The sequence below is a fragment of the Zootermopsis nevadensis genome, unplaced genomic scaffold (assembly GCF_977971745.1).
Source record: "Zootermopsis nevadensis isolate Lab colony 2312 unplaced genomic scaffold, Znev_1.0 Znev_ptg000029l, whole genome shotgun sequence".
NCBI classification, from domain to species: Eukaryota; Metazoa; Arthropoda; class Insecta; order Blattodea; family Termopsidae; genus Zootermopsis; species Zootermopsis nevadensis.
The window spans coordinates 5,733,605-5,753,474 of record NW_028259161.1 but is presented as its reverse complement, the minus strand read 5'-3'; the positions used below and the strand labels follow the sequence as shown (position 1 = coordinate 5,753,474).

Sequence of the window (19,870 nt, the reverse complement as noted above, 5' to 3'; positions counted from 1 at the left end):
GTATTTTAAATGTTTAATACATGGTTTTATAAAATCACTCTTCGTATTCCTTACAGGAAAGAGTCTGGTCATGGAATTATTAATTCAAAAGTTAAAGGAAAAAGAATGGTAAAAATACACAGAATCAGCTCTGAGAAATTACGTTTAATTGTGATGGACAAGTTCACCAGCCTCCTGTACACACTAGCACATTATGATTCTAAAATTGTCTTTAATAAAACAACAGCAAATATTCATTGCAATATAAGGTAATAAATATTAAAATGTTTTTATTGCATACTCGATCAAAAAACGTTAATTCACATAAAATTCGGAAATACTATACTTCAGACCGGAGCGTTGAAAACCCTAGAAACGCTGGTTGTCAATTATAAGTTTAATCATCAAGTCTGGAACTGCAATTTTTTCTCATAACTACTATGAGAGCTTGTATAAAAGACTGTAAAACATTTTTATTATTTATTCAGTGAATTATTGGCCAGGAAAACTGTATATTCATCCAATTACGAATAGAATGATAAAATCGGAGAACATTTAACTGTAGGAAGAAACCTGATGTCATAGTCGGTTAGGTAAAAAAGTATTTAACTGTTAAATCGCCATTATAAAAATATTCACGCACTTTCCGGATTAGAACTTTCAGCTTCTACATTGTCAGCTTCTACAACTTCTCTCGGCTTGTAGGTTTCAAATTTTGTTATCTCCCTGATGAATTTTACCTGCGTGGGGAGTTATTCCATATTTTATCATGGCGATCAATTCGTTGTTATGTTGTGCAGATAATAAATTTTAAAAACTTCAGCTACCTCCAGCTTAAGTAAAACATAATTAATAATAGCTAAAACTCATTATCAAAGTTATCATACAGACTATATTTCCCCAAGTCTATCGTAAACCCTAAAAATTTTGTAATAAGAGCTGATAAATGCCAGTTTGATAACAAGTTAATATCTCGATTGTAGAAACGCAGGGGTAGCCAGCCCCTACCTGCCACTCCACCTGTCTACTAACCTCATCTCTAGTTGTCACTTAGCTACTTAACCTCACGTCACTTCAGACAAGACTTCACACAACTTCCACTAAACTGCTCTTCCAAAAATACATAATATATTAAACTTCTCCGTGAACGTTCCTCGTTCCTGCTTCATTCCAACAAACTCACTTTCAGTTTGAGAGCTAAACGTTTTAATAACACGAATGGATAAACACAATCCCGGTGAACACCCAAACGTGTTCTTTGCTACAGCGCATAATGTATTCGTCCGTATGTTCATTTATTACAGATATAAATTAACTGGTGCAAAGCTAATACAGACTAAAGACATCGAAGTGCATATTTACATTGTATTTTCCTTCAGACTTTGGACACATCATTTGTTATGATGTCAAAATGACTTAACTATTACTACAAATAAATTTTCATTTTTATCTACGCGAAATCTCTTCCATGTTCACCGCGGAAATAAATCATTTAAAATATCGAAGAGGCTATGAATGACGATAATTAGTAATGGAATTCGAATCTTCATATGTATTAAACATATTTATCAAATTATTTTGTTTAAAATTTTCTTAAATGTCAACGAAATAGAAATTTGTTTTAAAACAGCTTAAAGAGCTCAACTATATCCATATTCTATGCCATGTAGAACCTTCAATCTTTTTGTGCGATGAGTTTTTATCTTTAAAACTCCTTTTGAACTTCGTTTAAAGTATGTACCAAAATTAAATTCAATCGACGACTTTTACAGTGAACTCCCATCGGAGTCCACAGAATATTTTCGGAGCAGAAACATGGAAAAGGCGCGTAAAACCATCCTTAGTCTTGGATCTACCCTCACTTTTTATAAAAGCCTTCAGTTCTAACCGCTATATAAATACTACAGAGTTTCTAACCAACGTGGCCATGAAGGCCGGAAATAATAGTTCCAGCGCTAAACGAGAGATGGCATATTCTTCAGAAATATGATGATACCTGAGGTCTCTTAACCCTTTAAGTTACAGTGGTAATTATATTTACCCTCGGCTTTAAGATGGTTCCGAAATTGAGCGTCTAGTCCTGTATCTTCAACATGGTGACGGTAATGACAAGAGGTGAGCTGAGCAATAACGTATCAAGTTTACTTACCCAGAGGCCGAAAATCCCGACTGTATTCTTGGTGCTCCTCAGACTGTCCAGTCAGATGCTGAAATACTATTTTACACTAAACCGCCACCTTCCTTCCTGATCCGTAATCATACTAATAATCGGGATTATATGGCCTTCACAGATGATAAAGCTTTGTTAACTAAATTAAGAAATAACAGACCTTCCGTAGAAAAGTAAATGGTTTTGATATCGCCCCAGAATCCTTAGTGAGGCTCTTCGTGATGTTTCTCATATGTTAGAGGAACATTCTGACAGCTCACAACAACTTTCTTCCACATCTGTCTTCATTCGCCATTTATAATCATTCTGTTTTCGTCAGCACAGTATAACTGATGTAGAGCTGCTAAATAAATCCGATATGAACTTGCGTTAAGACAGGAACCGACTGAACATTCCTGAATATATTTCAAGAACACCATTACTGATTCCGTAAACATTCCTCATGACTCACTCACCATTCATTAAGTCATTATGTTCGGTAGCTACGTATCTACTTCACATGAAACAGTGTCGTTAAATAGCATCTGGTGTCATGGTAGACACTGAGCTTTTATAGCTATGCTATAAAGCTTGGCCCACTCGCAGCTAATATGTATCAGATATTAATTTCATTATGATGAATTAATTATTACTAAGTCAGTGTAAGTAAATGACACAGGCCTACCATAAATTATGACGACATTGCGAATAACTCTTACTCCCCAGCTTCATTAAACCACCCTGTTACGAGCAGAATTCAGCATTAACATCCTCCTGCAATGAAGCAGCCAGTATACAGCTATATTTCATTTTGATACTAAACTCACAGATGAATATAACGAGCCATATTTATTATTTGCCAGTATAAACAATTATATTATCGAAAGATTCTTACTCCGAACTCAATACCATTCCTAGTTTCTCTTTTATGCATTCACAGCTTATTCAAAACTATAATTTTGCATGCTATTTGTGTAGGTGTTAAACTCTGCTAATTTGCGAAGAATATATAGTTTGAGGATACTTAACAAAAGGATGCTAAGAACAGTACTTCGTCGTAAAATGGATTAAGTGGCGGGAAACTTGAGGCAATTGCAAAAAGAAGGGAGAATCGATAGTGGCCTACTTTGAACTCTTTCCATGCTGTTTAAGAAATATTTCACTTGGAAGCAATGGACCTCGCGTGCGGTCTCCACATATTTTTTTTTTAAAAAGTTTGGGAAGATCATGGAATTATCAGACGCTCCTCACCAGTTACAGCCAGCCATTCGTGGCCTGTTAACAATAAATTATATCTTACTGTGGGCGAAAAGCAGAAGAAGAAGGTTTTCTTAATAAACACTGTCGTGGGAATGGTTATGATAAGTTCTGTCACTTGTGTATACAAACAGGAAGATCTAAAAACATCTGATTTCAATATGGGACGATACTTGAAATAACTAAAATAATAACTGACCACTACGATTTCAAATAAGTTGATTATTATTATTCCTCGAAGAACAATTTCGATTTCAAAACACAAACCGATGTTTCAGCAGAAAACTGAGCTCCTAGGTAATACACAGAATGTGCTTTACTGACATTAAAATATAATCTCCACACTTATGGAAATATTTTGCTAGTTCTGCTTCTGTATAGCAAACCGTAATAGATACTTTTTATCGATAACAACAAACTCTTAAGAAGTAAATACATAACAAAGAAACATAAGTACAAATAAAATAAGACCGACAGAGAGAAAGAAGCTGGCAAGATGTTAAAAACAGGAAGTGGAGATAATATTCTACTCCATATTGATCGCATTCGTACCCTTTGCTTGATTCTCACCCCCTACCCTCCATTCACATTAATGGGGCCGCTGGATAAAGGAAGCAGTTGGATTACTGCAGACTAAGGTTAATAACACGATCCCATTGTACTGCTCACATTCACCCACTCCGCGATGTTACTGCGCCCTTCTGCGCCCTAGACATACAGCAATTACACAACACGTGCATGGCTTCGATACCCAAGATTGCATATTGTTTTAAACCACAACGTGACTGAACACACAGAATACATGGATAAGCTTGTAGTTAGAACCCTAGTGGTGTCAAGGCGTGAAAGATGGACGAAAGGCAGTTCTCTTCTGATATCTTGCGTATCCTTCTGTCTTCGAAATGAAGAGTATTTTGTAAGGTTTCGAGTAATTTTATTACTGCTGAAGAAAATTTTCAGTGTGAGTGTGTGCATTCTAAGTTCATTAAATTCAAATTTCCCCGGCAACGCAAAAGAATAAGGACAAATTATTTACTTCACAAAGTTGTACACCTAATTCACATAATACGTGATAAAATGAAATTAGAATGTCTTTCGTACAAAAAAATATATATAGTAGCATAGGGCACCATACTCCCAAGCGAAGGTTATTCCCAACACCAAGAGAATTATACTAGGTTCTGCAAAATACCCACCGCGTCTCTTCAGCTCACGCAGGTACCTTGGGAAATTAGCAACCAACTTGAGGTGGACATCCCACGTTCCAGAGACAGAGACAGCAACCAAGTTTCAATCTCCGGAGAGCCAAGGCCCTATCCAAAATATTGGCATCTAGCCCTGTGTTACACCAGCGTATTAAATAACCCTTTGAAGGGAGAAGCTCGTCTGAATAATGTCTAAAATTTGGACATCGGCTTTCAAGAAAATTCAGCACGTCATCGTTAAAAGTTGTGGGTCCTGAATAAAAAGAATAACTTTTCTACTCATTTCAAGATTATAACTGACACAAAGTCAATGCTAGGATTTACATTCCTTGTACCAGCAGATGATCAATAAATACACTATTTCTGAACACTGCTTGCCACTCCAGTGCTTCTAGTTGTTACAGTAACCACAACTCCTTAAATATGAACTTTTCTTAAATCCTGTACCCTTATAATGTAAGAAAATATTGGGATATTGGTAGACAGATAATGATTTTACAACAAAATCCAGGGTTAATCTACGCCAAAATTATACACAACACCAAAATTGTATCATTAATTCCATGGAGTAGAATTCTTCTTGAAAAGCTTCCGGTCGTTCAGTTAGTCAAGAAGCTTCCATCATTCTACACAACTCCAAGGTCCATTACCGTGTTCACAAAAGCCTACTTCTAGATAGTATTCCAAGTCGGATTTAGTACAAATCCTATTTACTTGGAATCCAATTTAAAAAAATCCGAAAATCTATGCCTGGGTCTGCCTGCCGATAAATTTCCTTCAGACTTTCGACAAAATTTCTATGTTCATCTCTTATGTCTCCCATGCGTTCCATGCGCCCCTCCTTGATTTCTCCGTTCTCCTATTACATCCTCCCTCTTAGGTTCAGATATTTTCCTCAGAATCAGAAGCAAAATCTTGGACTCACATAAAACAATATGTAAAATTAAAGCTGTTCGTTTATGTTTTTAGATTAAAGATTAGAAAACGAACTATTTTAAACTTAATGATAGCCAAGAGGTTATAACAGCGCTACGTTTGAGAGAAATTCATGTTGCAAGATTTCAAAATCAAAATATTAGACTCAAAAGAGACTAACGTTTATGAATCGAAGAAAATCATCACCTATATAATCAGTCACTGTACCGAACTTAAACAGAACGTGCTTCACGCATGGCGGAAACTCTAAAATCCAGGTTCAATATCTTGCGGGTGAAACCGGGTATAAAAATGAATTTAGAAGACCACGAAGGGGATACACAGTTAATATTATCGGTAACGAGAAAGAACTGTGATGATTAATGTGTTCATAATATTGTTGTGTCCTCAAATCTCACAGAAAGTACAGCAGATTATTATTCAATCAATGTAAACCACATAGGAGTGTAAACAGAGCAGGCAGAAATAATACACATAGTATGGAAAAGTGCTCCATCATCTCGTGTGTAAACAGGAAGGCCTTTTTCGGAAACATGTGACACTAATGCACGAAACTGATCATTCTCGTTTCTCACTCTTTCTTACACGCGGTATAAATAAATGACGAAGCAAAGTAGGTTGGATGACCGATGTGACTTGCCTGCTCGTAGCGGACATATAAAGAGGCAGCAAAGATGGATGCTGTATCATTCAGTTACTGGCCATCAGCCAAGCTGTATGATTGTCATCTGAAGGCTACGGAATAAGTACCGTGTGATTACAATGAAGTTCTTCGAAACAGCTGTCTCTGCTCTACTTGGGTTCATGGCGGCCACAGTGTTCATTCTCTATTGGTTTTCAACTTCGACGTTTCATTACTGGAAGAATAAAGGAGTGAAGTCGTTGAAACCATCACCACTCTTCGGGAACATAAAACATTTCGTTTTATGTAAACTTTCACCATCTGAGGTATTTCAGGATTTGTACAATAAGTTTGATGGGGAAAGGTATGGAGGTATCCACCTGGCTCGAAATCCAGTGCTTTTAATTCGTGATCCCGAACTTATGAAGCACATACTTTTAAAGGATTTTGCATATTTTCCTGGTAAAGGAAATCATCCGGACTTAAAAAAGGACCCACTTTCATACAACTTATTCAATCTTGAGGGAGAAAAGTGGAAATATATCAGGACAAAACTGACGCCAGCATTTACACCAGGTAAACTGAAAATCGTGTATCAACATATTGATCATTATTCTGAAAAGCTTATTCAACACTTGGAAGAACACGCAAAGAATAAAGATATAATTGATATGTATAATATATTGGTGAATTTCACAATGGATGCAACTGGTTCCTGCGCTTTCGGGGTGGAGGCAAATGCAATGGACGACGAAGATTCGGCTTTCAAGAAAATGGGTCATCGTATCATACATGCTAATGGCAGTACATACATTGACATTCTGGAATCTATTTTCCCGATTCTGCCAAGATTTTTCCGAATATCAACTTTCCCTCGTGACGTCACAACTTTCTTCCAAATGGTTATTAAGAAAATCATGGAATATCGAGAACAGAATCACATAATGAAGAAAGACGTAATGCATCTGTTAATGCTCGCCAGAAACAAGACAGCTGACGACAGCAACAATGAAGATACTCAAGAGTGTCAACAAACGGGCAACGAAAAGTCATCAAACATCAGAGATGAAGGTAAGAACAAAATCAATATATTTTATAAATAAATAACTCATTGATACAGAGTCGACAAATATTAAAAATTTTCAAGACGTTCCCAGGTTTTTATAAAAACGTAATGTTTCCGACCATAATAAAAAACGCCCTCCATTGAAGAAAGTTAAAACCAGCTCATGTCTTAACATCCCCTTCCCCTGACATCATTTTCAATATTATACTTCATCAATGTCTCGGCCTCTCATGAGTGGCCTCTTTCCATGAGGATTCCAAACCAAACTGTGTAAGCGTATCGTGTGTCCTCCAGTAATGCTACATTCCCTGTCCATCGTAACCCCTGATTATACCATTCTGTCATTCCTAGTAAAGAATAACCTGCAAGGTATTTAGACCATCGTCAGGAATTACATAATAGATCATCTTCCTCGAGACCACTTCATTTTCGTGTTCTTAAATCTTTCTTTGTTCCACAGGGTGACAGATTAAAGCAGTAGATAAAATTATGATTTCAAAATTTTCTGCGTTTCACTCATAAGATGCTAAATTTCATCGTAGTTTCAACGGAAAAAGTTTTCATACATACATTGACAATCGTAGCCGAGTTAGACGCACTGTCGGCTTGTAGGTTATCAACATTTTAGAGGAACATTTCACATCCTTGTTCAAGACTGATGGCCTCCTTCACCACGAAGATGGAAGTGAAATGTTCCTTCGAAACGCTGGTAATAATCTACATGATCCCAAATCGCTAAAACCCGGGAAACAATCATATTCAAAATTAAAATACGCGCGCCTTTCCACTTAATATTTTGCAACAGTCAGAGACGTACGAAAAAACTGCTTCAGGATCCGAATACGTCATTTTTCGGGTTGTTAAATCTTCCTAACTCATTGTCGTTCAAAATTGTATCGAGTTTTCGCCTATACGTGCCTACAAAGGGTAACTGGGTGTGCAGGATATGTTCACTCACGCAATTATTGTCAGATACATGTCGCAGGTTTCAATGAAGCAGTGTTGACAGCTCAAGCTGCCATGTTCCTCCGAGCGGGCAGTGAGAAAGCGTCCACAGCCATGAGCTTTTGTCTGAACGAACTGGCCCTACAGCCGGCGCTGCAGTCCGAACTTCGAGCCGAGATTGAGGCAGCGAAGGAAGAGCACAGTGGTAAACTGACGTACGAAACAGTACTTGGATTGAAGCTGCTGGACAGGGTTGTATCAGGTGCGTACTCGCGATACGATTATTTAACGACGATGTATCGTTATGTTATTAAGTGTTTAATGACATGGGAGATTTACAATGAACTGGAAATGTCTAACCAAAGGTAATATTCCAGAATTCGTCTGGAAGAACTGAGGAGAATCAGGGAAAAGTCAAAACAGCAAATCCATAACCGAGACTCGAGTCGCGTACTTAAGAAATAAATGTCAGACGAGCTATGCCTAACCGAGCTCCTCGTTTGTAGAAATCAATAAATTATCGTCGATTCAGTTACAATGATGATTACGAACGCTGAACAAGAAATGGAACTTTAGAATAAACGGTCGTGACCATTTCAAGGTATCAAGGCATTACCATAAATGTACTTGGAAAACTACGAGTAGCCTTAGTCACGAAAGCCTTAAGTTCTTCAAATGACTTTTTCTTTTGGCATTGTTACAATAAATACGAATGCAACACACGAAAAGCAGACTTGCGTATCTCAATACACCACACACTCGTCAAATGATTCACTTTACTGGGATAATTACGAATGAGAGCGGAGTGCGGTAACTATTCGTCTCGCGGGACTAAAATTGCTATGTAGTACTCGTCCCTGTGACTGAACCCTTAACCATCTGATTACGAAGCTGTATCATGAGATTCTTTAAAAAGATTTTTTAAAGTGACAAATACTTGTGAGATAAACGAAATTTATCAGTTACAGAATTAATAACTAATGACATAGGCTATAAATAAATATCCCATCAAAATTATAAGTAAATCATGATTGTCGTAAAACACGTATTCTTGTCCTCGGCAATAGTTAGGAGTGACTGGGCAGCTTCACTCTTCAGTCGCCTTATCCCCAAAGAAAGGCTCACAACCCCGGCACCTGCTGTATGATAGGATGGGTGGACCCCATGTCCAGTTTGGGTACCAAATATATATATATATATATATATATATATATATATATATACATTAATAAAACATGGTGAAATATTTTAGTTATATAGACTTGTAAAATTATTTCCGCTGTTATTTTACACTAAACCGAGCATTTTGTGAAGTTGCACTATTTTCTACAGTCTCTCGGTAGTAGCAAATAACTCAAAATTGAAAAATTTGGTAGAGGTGATAGCGGAAAGAAATCATCCAATCGTCCGATCCCGAAATTGTATTTCTGGCATTTTGATACGAAACAGATGCATTACCCGCCAGCTGCGATGTAAGCATGTTTCATAAGAACATCCACATGCAGAAATGTGGGCAAAGAAGTCTCAACTTTTTCTTTCCTAACTAAAAATACATTTCTTGGCTTCAGATCTCAAACGATATGATGTAAATAAAAGCTATTCGATCCTGACAGATTTATTCCACGTCTGAGCCCCCACAAAATCCGCTGTGCCGTGTCAGAAACATACACATTTCAACGGAAAATGCCTTAAGAATCTGCTGCCAAGTAAATGCAAGGTCAAAGCGTACACAGACCCAATGTCATATCACAATAAAATCAATGTTTGTTTTGGACGGACATCGGAGTATGAGACTGAATAAGTAGTGGAAGATATTAATTAGTCTATAATCCCTATTCATTTGTGAATTGAACATTTGTTTCCTTATAGCAGTTATGCCAGATTCAATGTCTACCAAGTGCCGCTTAAAAAGACCAGGAACCAAAACATGAGTTTAATTCAAAGTTTAAGCTTAAGATACAATTTTCATTCTTCTACTTTCCTATTGACACACACGAATGTTAATTTAATTAAAACACATTTCCTCCTTATTCAATCCAAATCTGAAACAGTGGTACATTATTTGATGTGCATTTGATTTTATTCCATTTGAATTTAAAACCTATTAAAATTTGGAAACTTGGGGCTGTGCATCGTGTATGGTTCAAAAACTGTTTAGGTTCGAATAAAGTATCGAAGAGAGTCGCATGTGAGCCGAGAGTTTGAATTCCTGCATTACAGTTTTGGACCGATCAAACACTGCGACCTCGGGTTGCAGTTCTGCCCCCATCGACGAATGTCAGGGTTGTTAGATTCAAGACCTGTAAAACTACTGACGTGGATAGACAATTTCGGCAACACGTCGCGTAAATAAAAGAGACACGTGTGACTGGATCACAGTCTTACCCACTACAAATTATTACACTATGTTTTACTTCGTTACAAGATCTACACTACATTACACTACTAGAAACCAAATACACACTGCACTACCTCTATTATGCTATATTGTAATCAGGTATACCACACTGTGGATAAAACGTCTCAAAATTGTATATAATATATATAATTCTAATGGACATAAACACATTCTTTGATGCCTAATGAAAGCCAAACATAACTTTAACTTCCAAACTTACGGCGTCGACAAGCTATTGCGTTACTCTAAATATGTCATTTCAGAAACATTGCGGAAATATCCTCTGGAAGCCAGTATATTTCGAGTCTGCAAGAAACCATACAACATCCCTGGTACGTCAGTTCAACTAGACAAAGGTACCAGGGTTCTGATTCCGGTATACGCACTACACCATGATCCGAAGTATTATCCAGAACCAGAAAGATTCGACCCTGATAGATTCACAGACATTAATAAGAGCTCTAGGCAGCAGTTCACTTACCTCCCATTCGGCGAGGGACCCCGCGTATGCATAGGTAAGTGACAAATCAGCTAATTTACGATGCACGTACCACCAATACAGAGATACTTCTATTCAGTGCACTGAATTATGACATTACGTCATTGAATGAAGACATTTGTTTACTGCTTACCATGCAAACAACTCTCTACTTTCGCCAACAGATGGCAGAGTAAATGCTTTTCAATAACAAAGTCACAGCTATAAGTGCTAACGTCGAATGATCGTGAACGTGGATTGGTAAGGATATGGAATAAGGAGGTCGTTACGAATCTGAAAATATTATACCAGGATTTTCCAGCAGAAACATAAAGAATGACAAAAGTCCCACAATACCACATACCTACCCAGATTCCAACCCAGTACCTCCCAAACACCAGTCCAGAAAACTAACCCTCGGTTAAACAGAGTGCATCTGGAATAATGTTTCTTCATGTGACTATTATGTGCCTGTTTATTGAACACTCCTATGCTCCATTTCAAGTATGCCTGCTCAAGCCTTTAGTTACCTTCGGATATGTTACCCGTACTCCACCTGAGCCAGACTTTCTTTTATTCTAGTACTAATGAAGCTCAGTATATTTCAAACTGAATCACATGTTTCTGAAAAATTTCACATTGTAAAAGAGTATGTTAAATAAAATATATAAATCTACGTGATTTTAATCTAAAACTTTATTTGAAACATTTTTCTGTGTAAACTTAATGAAACGCGAAGAAATAGAGTGCGGCATTTATAGTGCAATTAGTTTTGCAACATTAGATTTATGTCTACAGTAAACAAACATTAAGACAAACCCCAACTGGCCAAATAACTCCATGGAGTGAAGCCCTTCATGAGAAGCTAAAGACCACTCAGGTGTTCAAAAAATCCCAGACCTCTTATAAAGTTTGTCAGAACCTCAGAATACAAGTTTTTCATCCAAATAATTTAATTAAATGTCTTAATTTTACCTCTTCCAGGGTTCAGATATGGCATGCTACAGGTTAAGGTGGGCCTAGCCGCACTGTTGCTTCACTATGAATTCAGCGCATGCCATAAGACTAAGGCCTGTCCAGAACTCAACACTCGAACTTGGATCACTTCACCAGCCAGCGGAATGTGGCTAAGAATCCATGAGAGAAAGTGACGTTAGAATAAAAAGCCAGTACGTTTTCCAACTGAGAAAACAGACTTCACAGGACACGGTTAGATCGAACTATGGGCTTTAAAAAATTAGATTTATAATTATTTTATTTACTTAAAGGTATATATAAGTTACCAGGAATGGATTAGTCTACTGGGGATCATCAAACAATTTAATAATTTAATTGTATAGTTAAACCTGTTAATGATAACATTTTATCTTAGGCAATAATTTTATTATTTCTGTAAAACTAAAACAGTATATTTCTTTCCTGCCATTTGCTTCCAGTATAATCTGTGTTCATGATATGAACTCATATAAAAATACTAAAACCAATTAAAATTGCTACATTTAACATAAAAATTCACATTTAAACCACTTTTATTTCTGGAATTTCCAGTACCAATATGCCATTTGTTATCAAAGGAATCAGTACAGCATCTTTTGAATAGTAGTAGTAGTATAAGTTATTTTATATATAATTTATATATTATTCCTGCTTGTTGAAAGTATCCTTGTGCTTAAGCACTGCATACACAAAAATTACAATAAATAAATTCAAGTATTTGAGAAGAACAATAACAAATCAAACTTACATTCATGACAAAGTTAAAAGGATATTACATTCTGGGAGTGCTTGCTACAATTCAGTTCAAAAAGTTGTCTTCCTACCCCCAATACAAAAACCTAACCTAACATAACATAACCTAACCTAACCTAACATTACAATATAAAAATCTATAATGTTACATATTGTTTTATATGGGCATGAGAGTTGGTCTCATACCGTAAGAGGAGAACATAACATACACTCAGAGTGCTTGAAATCATTATTTGGACCAAAGAGACAGAATGTAACAAGAGAATTTGGAAACTTGCATAATGAGAAGGATCATCACCTTACTAGTGTGAACAAATCAAAATGGAAGAGCTTGGCAGGACATGTAACACAAACAGATATGATTTGAAATGCATTCAGAATTTTACTTTGAAAATATAAATGGACAATATCAGGAATACATAGGTGATGAAAGAATAATATTAAAACAAAACATAAATAAATAAGATTGTAAGGTTATGGACACAATTCAAGTGTCTCAGTGGTGGTGCACTCTTGTGAATATGGTTATGAATCTTCGGGTTCCAATAAGAAGTGGTGATTTCCAGACAAGCTGAGTGATTGTCAGCTTCTTGTGAAGATCCCTGCTTCATGGAATTATTTGTTTAGTCAGTGAGTATGCAAATGTTAATTATAAAAGCTTTAAGTTATACTAATAACATTCAAAGCTATTAATGCTGAAGATAAGTTTAAACCTATACCAACATAATTTGAATTGATCTGTGTGATGAAGACATAACATAACCAACTGAAGTGGTGTCATAAGTGATGGTCCTGGATGTATCTAAATATCTTGCTGAGTTATTTCAGGTCAGTCACTGACAACACTTCTGATGGTTAGGTTTTACAGTAACTGTAACAGATATTTTACATTTGAATATTACATTTTTGTAAGTGTGCTTGTTTACTGACTAACTTTGACAACATTAAAAGACTTATGTTCTTTAATTTTTCAGTTTTTATTCTTTTAATTAATGAAGAAGAAACATTTAAACCTTTCCCATAAGTGTGGAGTGTTTTGAAATTAACTTCTATGCACAAAAGTGCATATTTATCTGCCCTATACATGAATTCAGGTCTGAAACCCAGGTACATTTCTTTGCTCTGACCACAATGTCTAATTGAGATGCTAGTTTATACATAATTTGATAGATGTGATATCCAATAAGAATGGTTGATATTTTTATCATGAAGAACAGTAACAGGAAATGAGGACGATGGGAAAATCCTCAAGAATTCTTTATTACAATGGTATTTCACACTTTTTAGTATCAATTATGGCAAAATAAAACTGAAATGTAAATTCTAATATCTTCAATATAAGGAGCTATACAAATGTAACAAAAGTTCTTGTGTTGGTGAAGATGATGATGTATTTCTGGGTTTTGATGAGACCAGAATCATTTATTAAACAGCAAACATACCAGTGGATACCAGAGCATTCTTACATGATGTAATAATTACTTCCCATTCCCACAGGCTAGTTCTTTGTAAAAACAAAGCAACATTTGTGAGATTTAAGGTTCTCACAGAGGTAAGTATAAAGATAAGTCGCTCATCGCCCTGATGATGGAGGCAGTAAGGATCTCTGGAATGTCGGTAAACTTCTGCCATATCATATTGTCATCTGGTTAACTTATAGATCCATGGAATGAAAAAATATGTATATATGCAAACAGTTAAATACCATTTCACTAGCGAAAAAAGGAAGACAGCAAATTATTAACCCACAGAGATACCTTAAAGGAAAAGTTTTATTATGAAATCAAATTTAGTGCTCAGCTTCAGTTTCATTATATTACCGTATAACATCGCTTTTGTAAGTTTCCGTTCCCAAGCAACTTCCGGTTCAATTCGTTCGTCCCTTGTGTATCATGGTTTCACGACAAGAAAGTATTGGTGTTGGAAGGATTAAGAAACGTGTTTCTAAGAAAAATAAAAAGTCGTGGAGAAAATATACAGATATTAAAGATGTTGATTCCTTCCTGGATGAGAAAAGACTTGAAGAACGTCTTGGGTATGTTACTTGATTAATATTACTAAAATAATATTAGCGTAGAAGTACTTACATAACCTTATTTTATCACGTGTCTTAATTTCAGAACTCCGTTTGCCGACCGACAAGATCATGAATTATTCCAGATCGACAAAGAAGCGGATGAAGGTCAGAAGGCCGATTTGATTGTACGTCTAAAGAAACCACAGAAACCAATAAAATGTTTTGCTATTCTTGAAGAACGTTCTGCAGTACCGGACCCAATAAAGAAGAGGTAACATTTTGCTTAGTAAAGTTGGACTAGTTTTTATTATTACAGTGCCCATTTCAATGTTGTTCCTTGAATGTAAACAGAAACCGAGTACGAACACCAGAGGAGAGAAAGCACCCATTAGCTAAGAAAATTAAAGCTGACAGGAAAGAGCAGGGTATTCTCAAGAAGAAGGAAGTTATTGCTCTCAGAAACCGAGCTCTAGCGAAGGCAAAGAAAAACAACAAACCAAAGAAGGGAGAATTCAATGCTGATTTATGGGAAGGTATTCAAACTTTTTTCTGTTCTATGGTTGTTTTAAATTACACTTTTACAAATTATTGATATTATATTGATTGGAATATAATGCTGCAGACCTGATAAAATTCTTAGTTGAAAGTTTTGGGTCTTGTGGCTTGAATTTTAACAGGAAAATTAAATAATTAAGACTGCAAAGTACACTGATAAAACTCTAATAAATCATTGTCCTATTATTTGTAGTTGTATAGAGGAACCAATACCATAATCTGCAATTTTACTAAAAGTAACAGAATCAGTCACTGTTTGTTCTGTAAAGTCATGTGGATGAAATGTATTACCATTATGTCATTGTTGGTTCAAATACTGTTGCCAGTATATACTCAATAATCACAAAGATTCTCAAAACCAAGTGAGGAGTGTATGAAGTTTTTCTGCATTACCGAAAACTGCACATTCTATACCTCTTATAAAAATAATATTTCCTTTGCTCTTAACAAAAAAATTTAATATATAAATATTCCCTCTTATGGATGAAACACCAATACCAGCTTCTGAATCCTCTTTAAACTAGTAAATAATATGAATGTAATTTGTGTGTTCCAGATACTGATAATGGAAATACTGTGGATCTTGATGTTGAATGGTTGACTCCAACAACAAAATATCACATGTTAAAGCATACTGGAAAACTGAAAAAGAAAATGCCTGACAAATTCTTGACAAAGCCATACGAAATCCCTGCAGTGGAATCACCCCATCCTGGTGGGTTCCTATTGGCAAATTTTGTAGAGGGACCAAAACTTTACCTTTCTCCTATAAAGAGTAATGAATACTTTCTTCCTAAAAGGAAGTGAACCATTACCATATGTCAAAGAGCACTAAATCAAGCACTTAATGTGAATATGAAAAATTATAGATACAGAAGCAAATTATTTGCCAGTGACGGTCGAGTATTGTCTTCACGACAAAATAAAAATGAAAATGAAAGTAAAGTAAAAGGCAAGGCATACTCCACACCAATGCCACTGAACTCATATAACCAAATATTTAAAGCTTTCACTTTTAGAGTAATTCATGATGAATACTATTTTGTTTTTCTTTTAGGTATGTCTTACAATCCATCTTATGGAGATCATCAGAACCTGTTACAAGAAGTGGCCAATAAGGAGTTGATACTCATCAAAGAAGAAAAACATCTGAAGCGTGTAACTTCCAAAATGTTTTCACGTGTTACAGAAGATGAAAAAGAGGTATCCAGATGTGTCAAATTTCCCATAAAAAGTGTGATATTGGTTTATATTTTCTTCCTTCTATCAGTGCACCTGAATGGATCATAGCGAATGAAAATATTGAAAGACAGAGAGAGAGATTATAATATTAGGGGTTTTCTTATGTGTAGCATTCTCAAATATCCTAGCATTACATTAATTTCAAGAAAATAATCATGTAACAAAACTTTGATAGTTCAAACAGCTGATCATGTGACTGGTGCACAGATTTCTCAGAAGTGGAACTGTGTTTCAGTCCATGCAGTTCTTTGTGGTAGTAAATACAAGCAAGTTTATTTAGTGATTTTCCATAACTTTTTCTATTTGATACTGAACACAAGTCATTCATTATATAGAGTTCTAAACTGTCCTTAAAAATTCTGACAAATATAATGTTAGCAAATGCCACAGTACTTTCAGTTAAGTTGGTATAAAGAAGAAATTTTAATTATTAACGCGTATCTTTTTCCTTGGACAGAGTATGAGGATGAAGGAAATGTCGGAAGGTCTTCCTGAAGCAGGTGAAGACAAATTAAAACAGAATTTAGATGAGGGAAGTGAAACTGATAGTGACTACAGAGCTATAAATCCTCCAGCTAAAAATATAAAGAAGACATTAAAGAAGAGAAGGAATATGAAGGAAGCCAAGAAAGAACAAATTCAGCACAAAGAAAGCCGTTCAGAGAAGAAAAAAAATTCTGATATATACAGGTAGGGTTTTGCTTGTTAATGTAAACTTGTTTTCCACGTCTACTTTTTATTTTATTATTATTATTTATTATTAACTGCAAATGGGTTTATACTTGGTGGCAGTGGTGCTACAATAAGACACAACAAAACAATGAGACAGAACAAAACAATAAGACACAACAAAACATAAGAGACAACAAAACAATACACATTACACAAAATAAAATAACTCATAAAATTACGAAACCATAAGGCACAAGTATTTGAACACAACAGATAACCTAAAGTAGATAACTTAAAAATTAAAACCAACTAGATATAAGACAGTAACAGTAATGAATTACATACGTCGTGAACTGATGCACTCACATTTCATCAGGACCTTCTCTTCACCATCTGTAATCTTAGGAAATCTTTCAAGACTTATAAATATTTAGTCACCTACACTAGAGAGATGTCTTTAGAAATGCACGTATGACTTCATGAGAGAAGGCCAGCTGCTGCATGTGAGATGTAACTCATGGTCACATGTTTTATGTACCCATTAGTTCGTGTGCTTACAGCCTACATGTGTATGTGAACATTTATTAAAAAATTAGATAAAATACTTGAAGAATGAGGAAAATGTCACATTATTTATGCCAAGACACCCATATCTTCGAAGTCCGGTTTACATGGTATTTGTCCAGATTTTCTTCAGTTTTCTGTTTTTTTTTTGTCTTCAAGATTGAAATTACTGAACCAGGAATTAGAGGCCAAGGATAAGAAGCTTGCAAAACTCAGAGAAAAAAGAGAGAGAGTAAAAGCTATTAAAGAAAAGGAACCAAAGCAGTTAAGCAAAAGAAAATTTGAACCCCTAGATCTGGAATTTAATTTAGGAGAAGATTTGAAGGGAAATTTACGGAGTGTCAAGCCGGAAGGGAATATCCTTGAGGACAGGTACAAGAGTTTCCAGAGGAGAAATATCATCGAACCTACCATCAAGCAGAGGTAAATTTCAGTATCTCATTTACTTTTTAACATTTTATATATCTGTTGTATGAATCATATGATAACTGAGGTAGTAAAATAACTAAATATGGATTCATGACTGGGTGTGTACCCTAGAAGTACTTTTAAGTCTGTGAAATCTGTTTTCGAAATATCTCCAAAAATAACGAACGGCTCGCACAGTAAATGGAAAAATCCTTTTATACTCTTGTACCATAAAGATGATTGCATTTTTCATTTGTGCACAATATGAATATATATATATATGTATGTTCTCATCATTTGATTTTGACAACATATTTATTCTGTTTCAGAACAAGGAGAGCGAAAGTTAAGCGATATGAAAGGAAGAGCCATAAAATGGGATGGGAAACAAAAGGTTATTAATGACCTAACATTTTGTGAATTTGTAATAAATGTTATGGATGAAATATCGTGTACGTTATTTTTACCTTAATAATCTTCCTTGTAATTTGTCATGTGAAGGAATAGAAGCAGTTGCCGAGAGCTTTGTACAGACTGCTGTTTAAGTCACTGGCTGATCTGGTCATACATATTTTCCTATACGACTTCCTTATTAGCAAGAAAATCACAGCCACATGTAAAAGAAAAGTCTAACAGATAATGGTTAAAACAAAACCTTCCTGCACATCTTTCCCTTCATTTTAAAGACAGCTGGAAATTCAGTAGCTTTGAGGATACAGGCATACCCCGGAGATATTGCGGGTTCGGTTCCAGACCACCGCAATAAAGCGAGTCGCACAAATTTTTTGGTTTCCCAAAAGTTACGTTTACACTATACTGTAGTCTGTTAAGTGTGCAATAGCATTATGTCTAAAAATAAAAATTGTGAGAATTACCACAATGTGACGCAGACACACGAAGTGAGCGCATGCTGTTGGAAAAAGGCGCCGACAGACTTGCTCGACGCAGGGTTGCCACAAACCTTCAATTCGTAAAAAACGCGATATCTGCGAAGCGCAAGAGTGTTACTTGTTGAAATTCTGCCCTGAAATATAGTAAGTTTGGAAAGTACAATTAAAAGTAATCAAGTAACATGCTTAAACAACACTGTATCAATTGAATATGTTATACAGTGTAAAATAATATTAGGATGATAGATGAAGAAGCAGGAAACAGTAGTGGCCTGGACAGGCTGAGAAAGAGCATGGCACACCAATGGAGCCAGTCTCTGGGGTGGGATTTAAGTACACAGCCTTCAGAATGTGCTGGCCATCATACTGTAAGCATAAAATTAAATTGGAACTAGTATAACAGTAATATTTTTTATAAAATCTGATGTTTTATGTCAGAGTACCTATTAATTACATCACGGTTAGCTGTTACATCATTGATTTAGAAAACTGACTACAGTGTAATGCCTACAAAGTACAGGTGTGTCAAATTTCACTTACTTGTTTATCACCATTCAGCCCCACTTAACATGCTGCATCTGTCTCGTTGCAGCAAGGAATTTGCTATCAGCAGTCGCATACCACCCACAAGTGAAGACAATCACATTTCTGTAATGAATTCAGTGTGATGACGATTTCTGTCTTCTGGGTTGTTGCGCTGTGTAGTCTGGTAGAAGTTTACCAACGTTTCAGTGTTCC

At 35.8% G+C, this 19,870-nt stretch overlaps 3 protein-coding genes across 4 annotated transcripts in view; 2 read left to right on the top strand and 1 right to left on the bottom strand.

Annotated features, from left to right (window-relative positions):
• LOC110840451 (uncharacterized) overlaps positions 1-11,197 on the bottom strand; it is a 103,390-nt gene extending 92,193 nt beyond the window's left edge. Inside the window, exon 1 of the transcript XR_015537692.1 lies at positions 11,039-11,197. The gene's annotated coding sequence lies outside the window, so the exon portion shown is untranslated. The remainder of the gene's footprint in view (positions 1-11,038) is intronic.
• LOC110831898 (cytochrome P450 6k1) lies at positions 6,208-13,750 on the top strand. 2 transcript variants are annotated; one of them, XM_022068383.2, is made up of 4 exons: positions 6,208-7,219; positions 8,224-8,421; positions 10,821-11,072; positions 12,020-13,750. In XM_022068383.2, the coding sequence occupies exons 1-4, from the start codon at positions 6,289-6,291 to the stop codon at positions 12,184-12,186; spliced, it is 1,548 nt and encodes a 515-aa protein (XP_021924075.2). In that variant the 5' UTR covers positions 6,208-6,288; the 3' UTR covers positions 12,187-13,750. The 2 variants fall into 2 exon arrangements, with proteins under 2 accessions (XP_021924075.2, XP_021924073.2); XM_022068381.2 differs by having other exon boundaries at positions 8,200-8,421.
• An 899-nt stretch (positions 13,751-14,649) lies between these two features.
• LOC110831899 (ribosome biogenesis factor Nop53) lies at positions 14,650-18,688 on the top strand. Its single transcript, XM_022068384.2, has 8 exons — positions 14,650-14,819; positions 14,905-15,072; positions 15,153-15,334; positions 15,913-16,071; positions 16,414-16,559; positions 17,056-17,288; positions 17,994-18,257; positions 18,572-18,688. Exons 1-8 carry the CDS (start codon positions 14,677-14,679, stop codon positions 18,642-18,644), a joined length of 1,368 nt encoding a protein of 455 aa, XP_021924076.2. The 5' UTR covers positions 14,650-14,676; the 3' UTR covers positions 18,645-18,688.
• The last annotated feature ends 1,182 nt before the right edge of the window (positions 18,689-19,870 follow it).

Excerpts from the sequence above, each read along its gene's own strand:
- LOC110831899 (XM_022068384.2), top strand. The coding sequence starts at position 14,677 with ATGGTTTCACGACAAGAAAGTATTGGTGTTGGAAGGATTAAGAAACGT. Across the intron at positions 14,820-14,904 it reads AGACTTGAAGAACGTCTTGG|AACTCCGTTTGCCGACCGAC; the intron begins GTATGTTACTTG and ends TCTTAATTTCAG. Across the intron at positions 16,072-16,413 it reads AGTGGAATCACCCCATCCTG|GTATGTCTTACAATCCATCT; the intron begins GTGGGTTCCTAT and ends TTTTTCTTTTAG.
- LOC110831898 (XM_022068381.2), top strand. The coding sequence starts at position 6,289 with ATGAAGTTCTTCGAAACAGCTGTCTCTGCTCTACTTGGGTTCATGGCG. Across the intron at positions 7,220-8,199 it reads ATCAAACATCAGAGATGAAG|GTTTCAATGAAGCAGTGTTG; the intron begins GTAAGAACAAAA and ends TACATGTCGCAG. Across the intron at positions 8,422-10,820 it reads GCTGGACAGGGTTGTATCAG|AAACATTGCGGAAATATCCT; the intron begins GTGCGTACTCGC and ends ATGTCATTTCAG.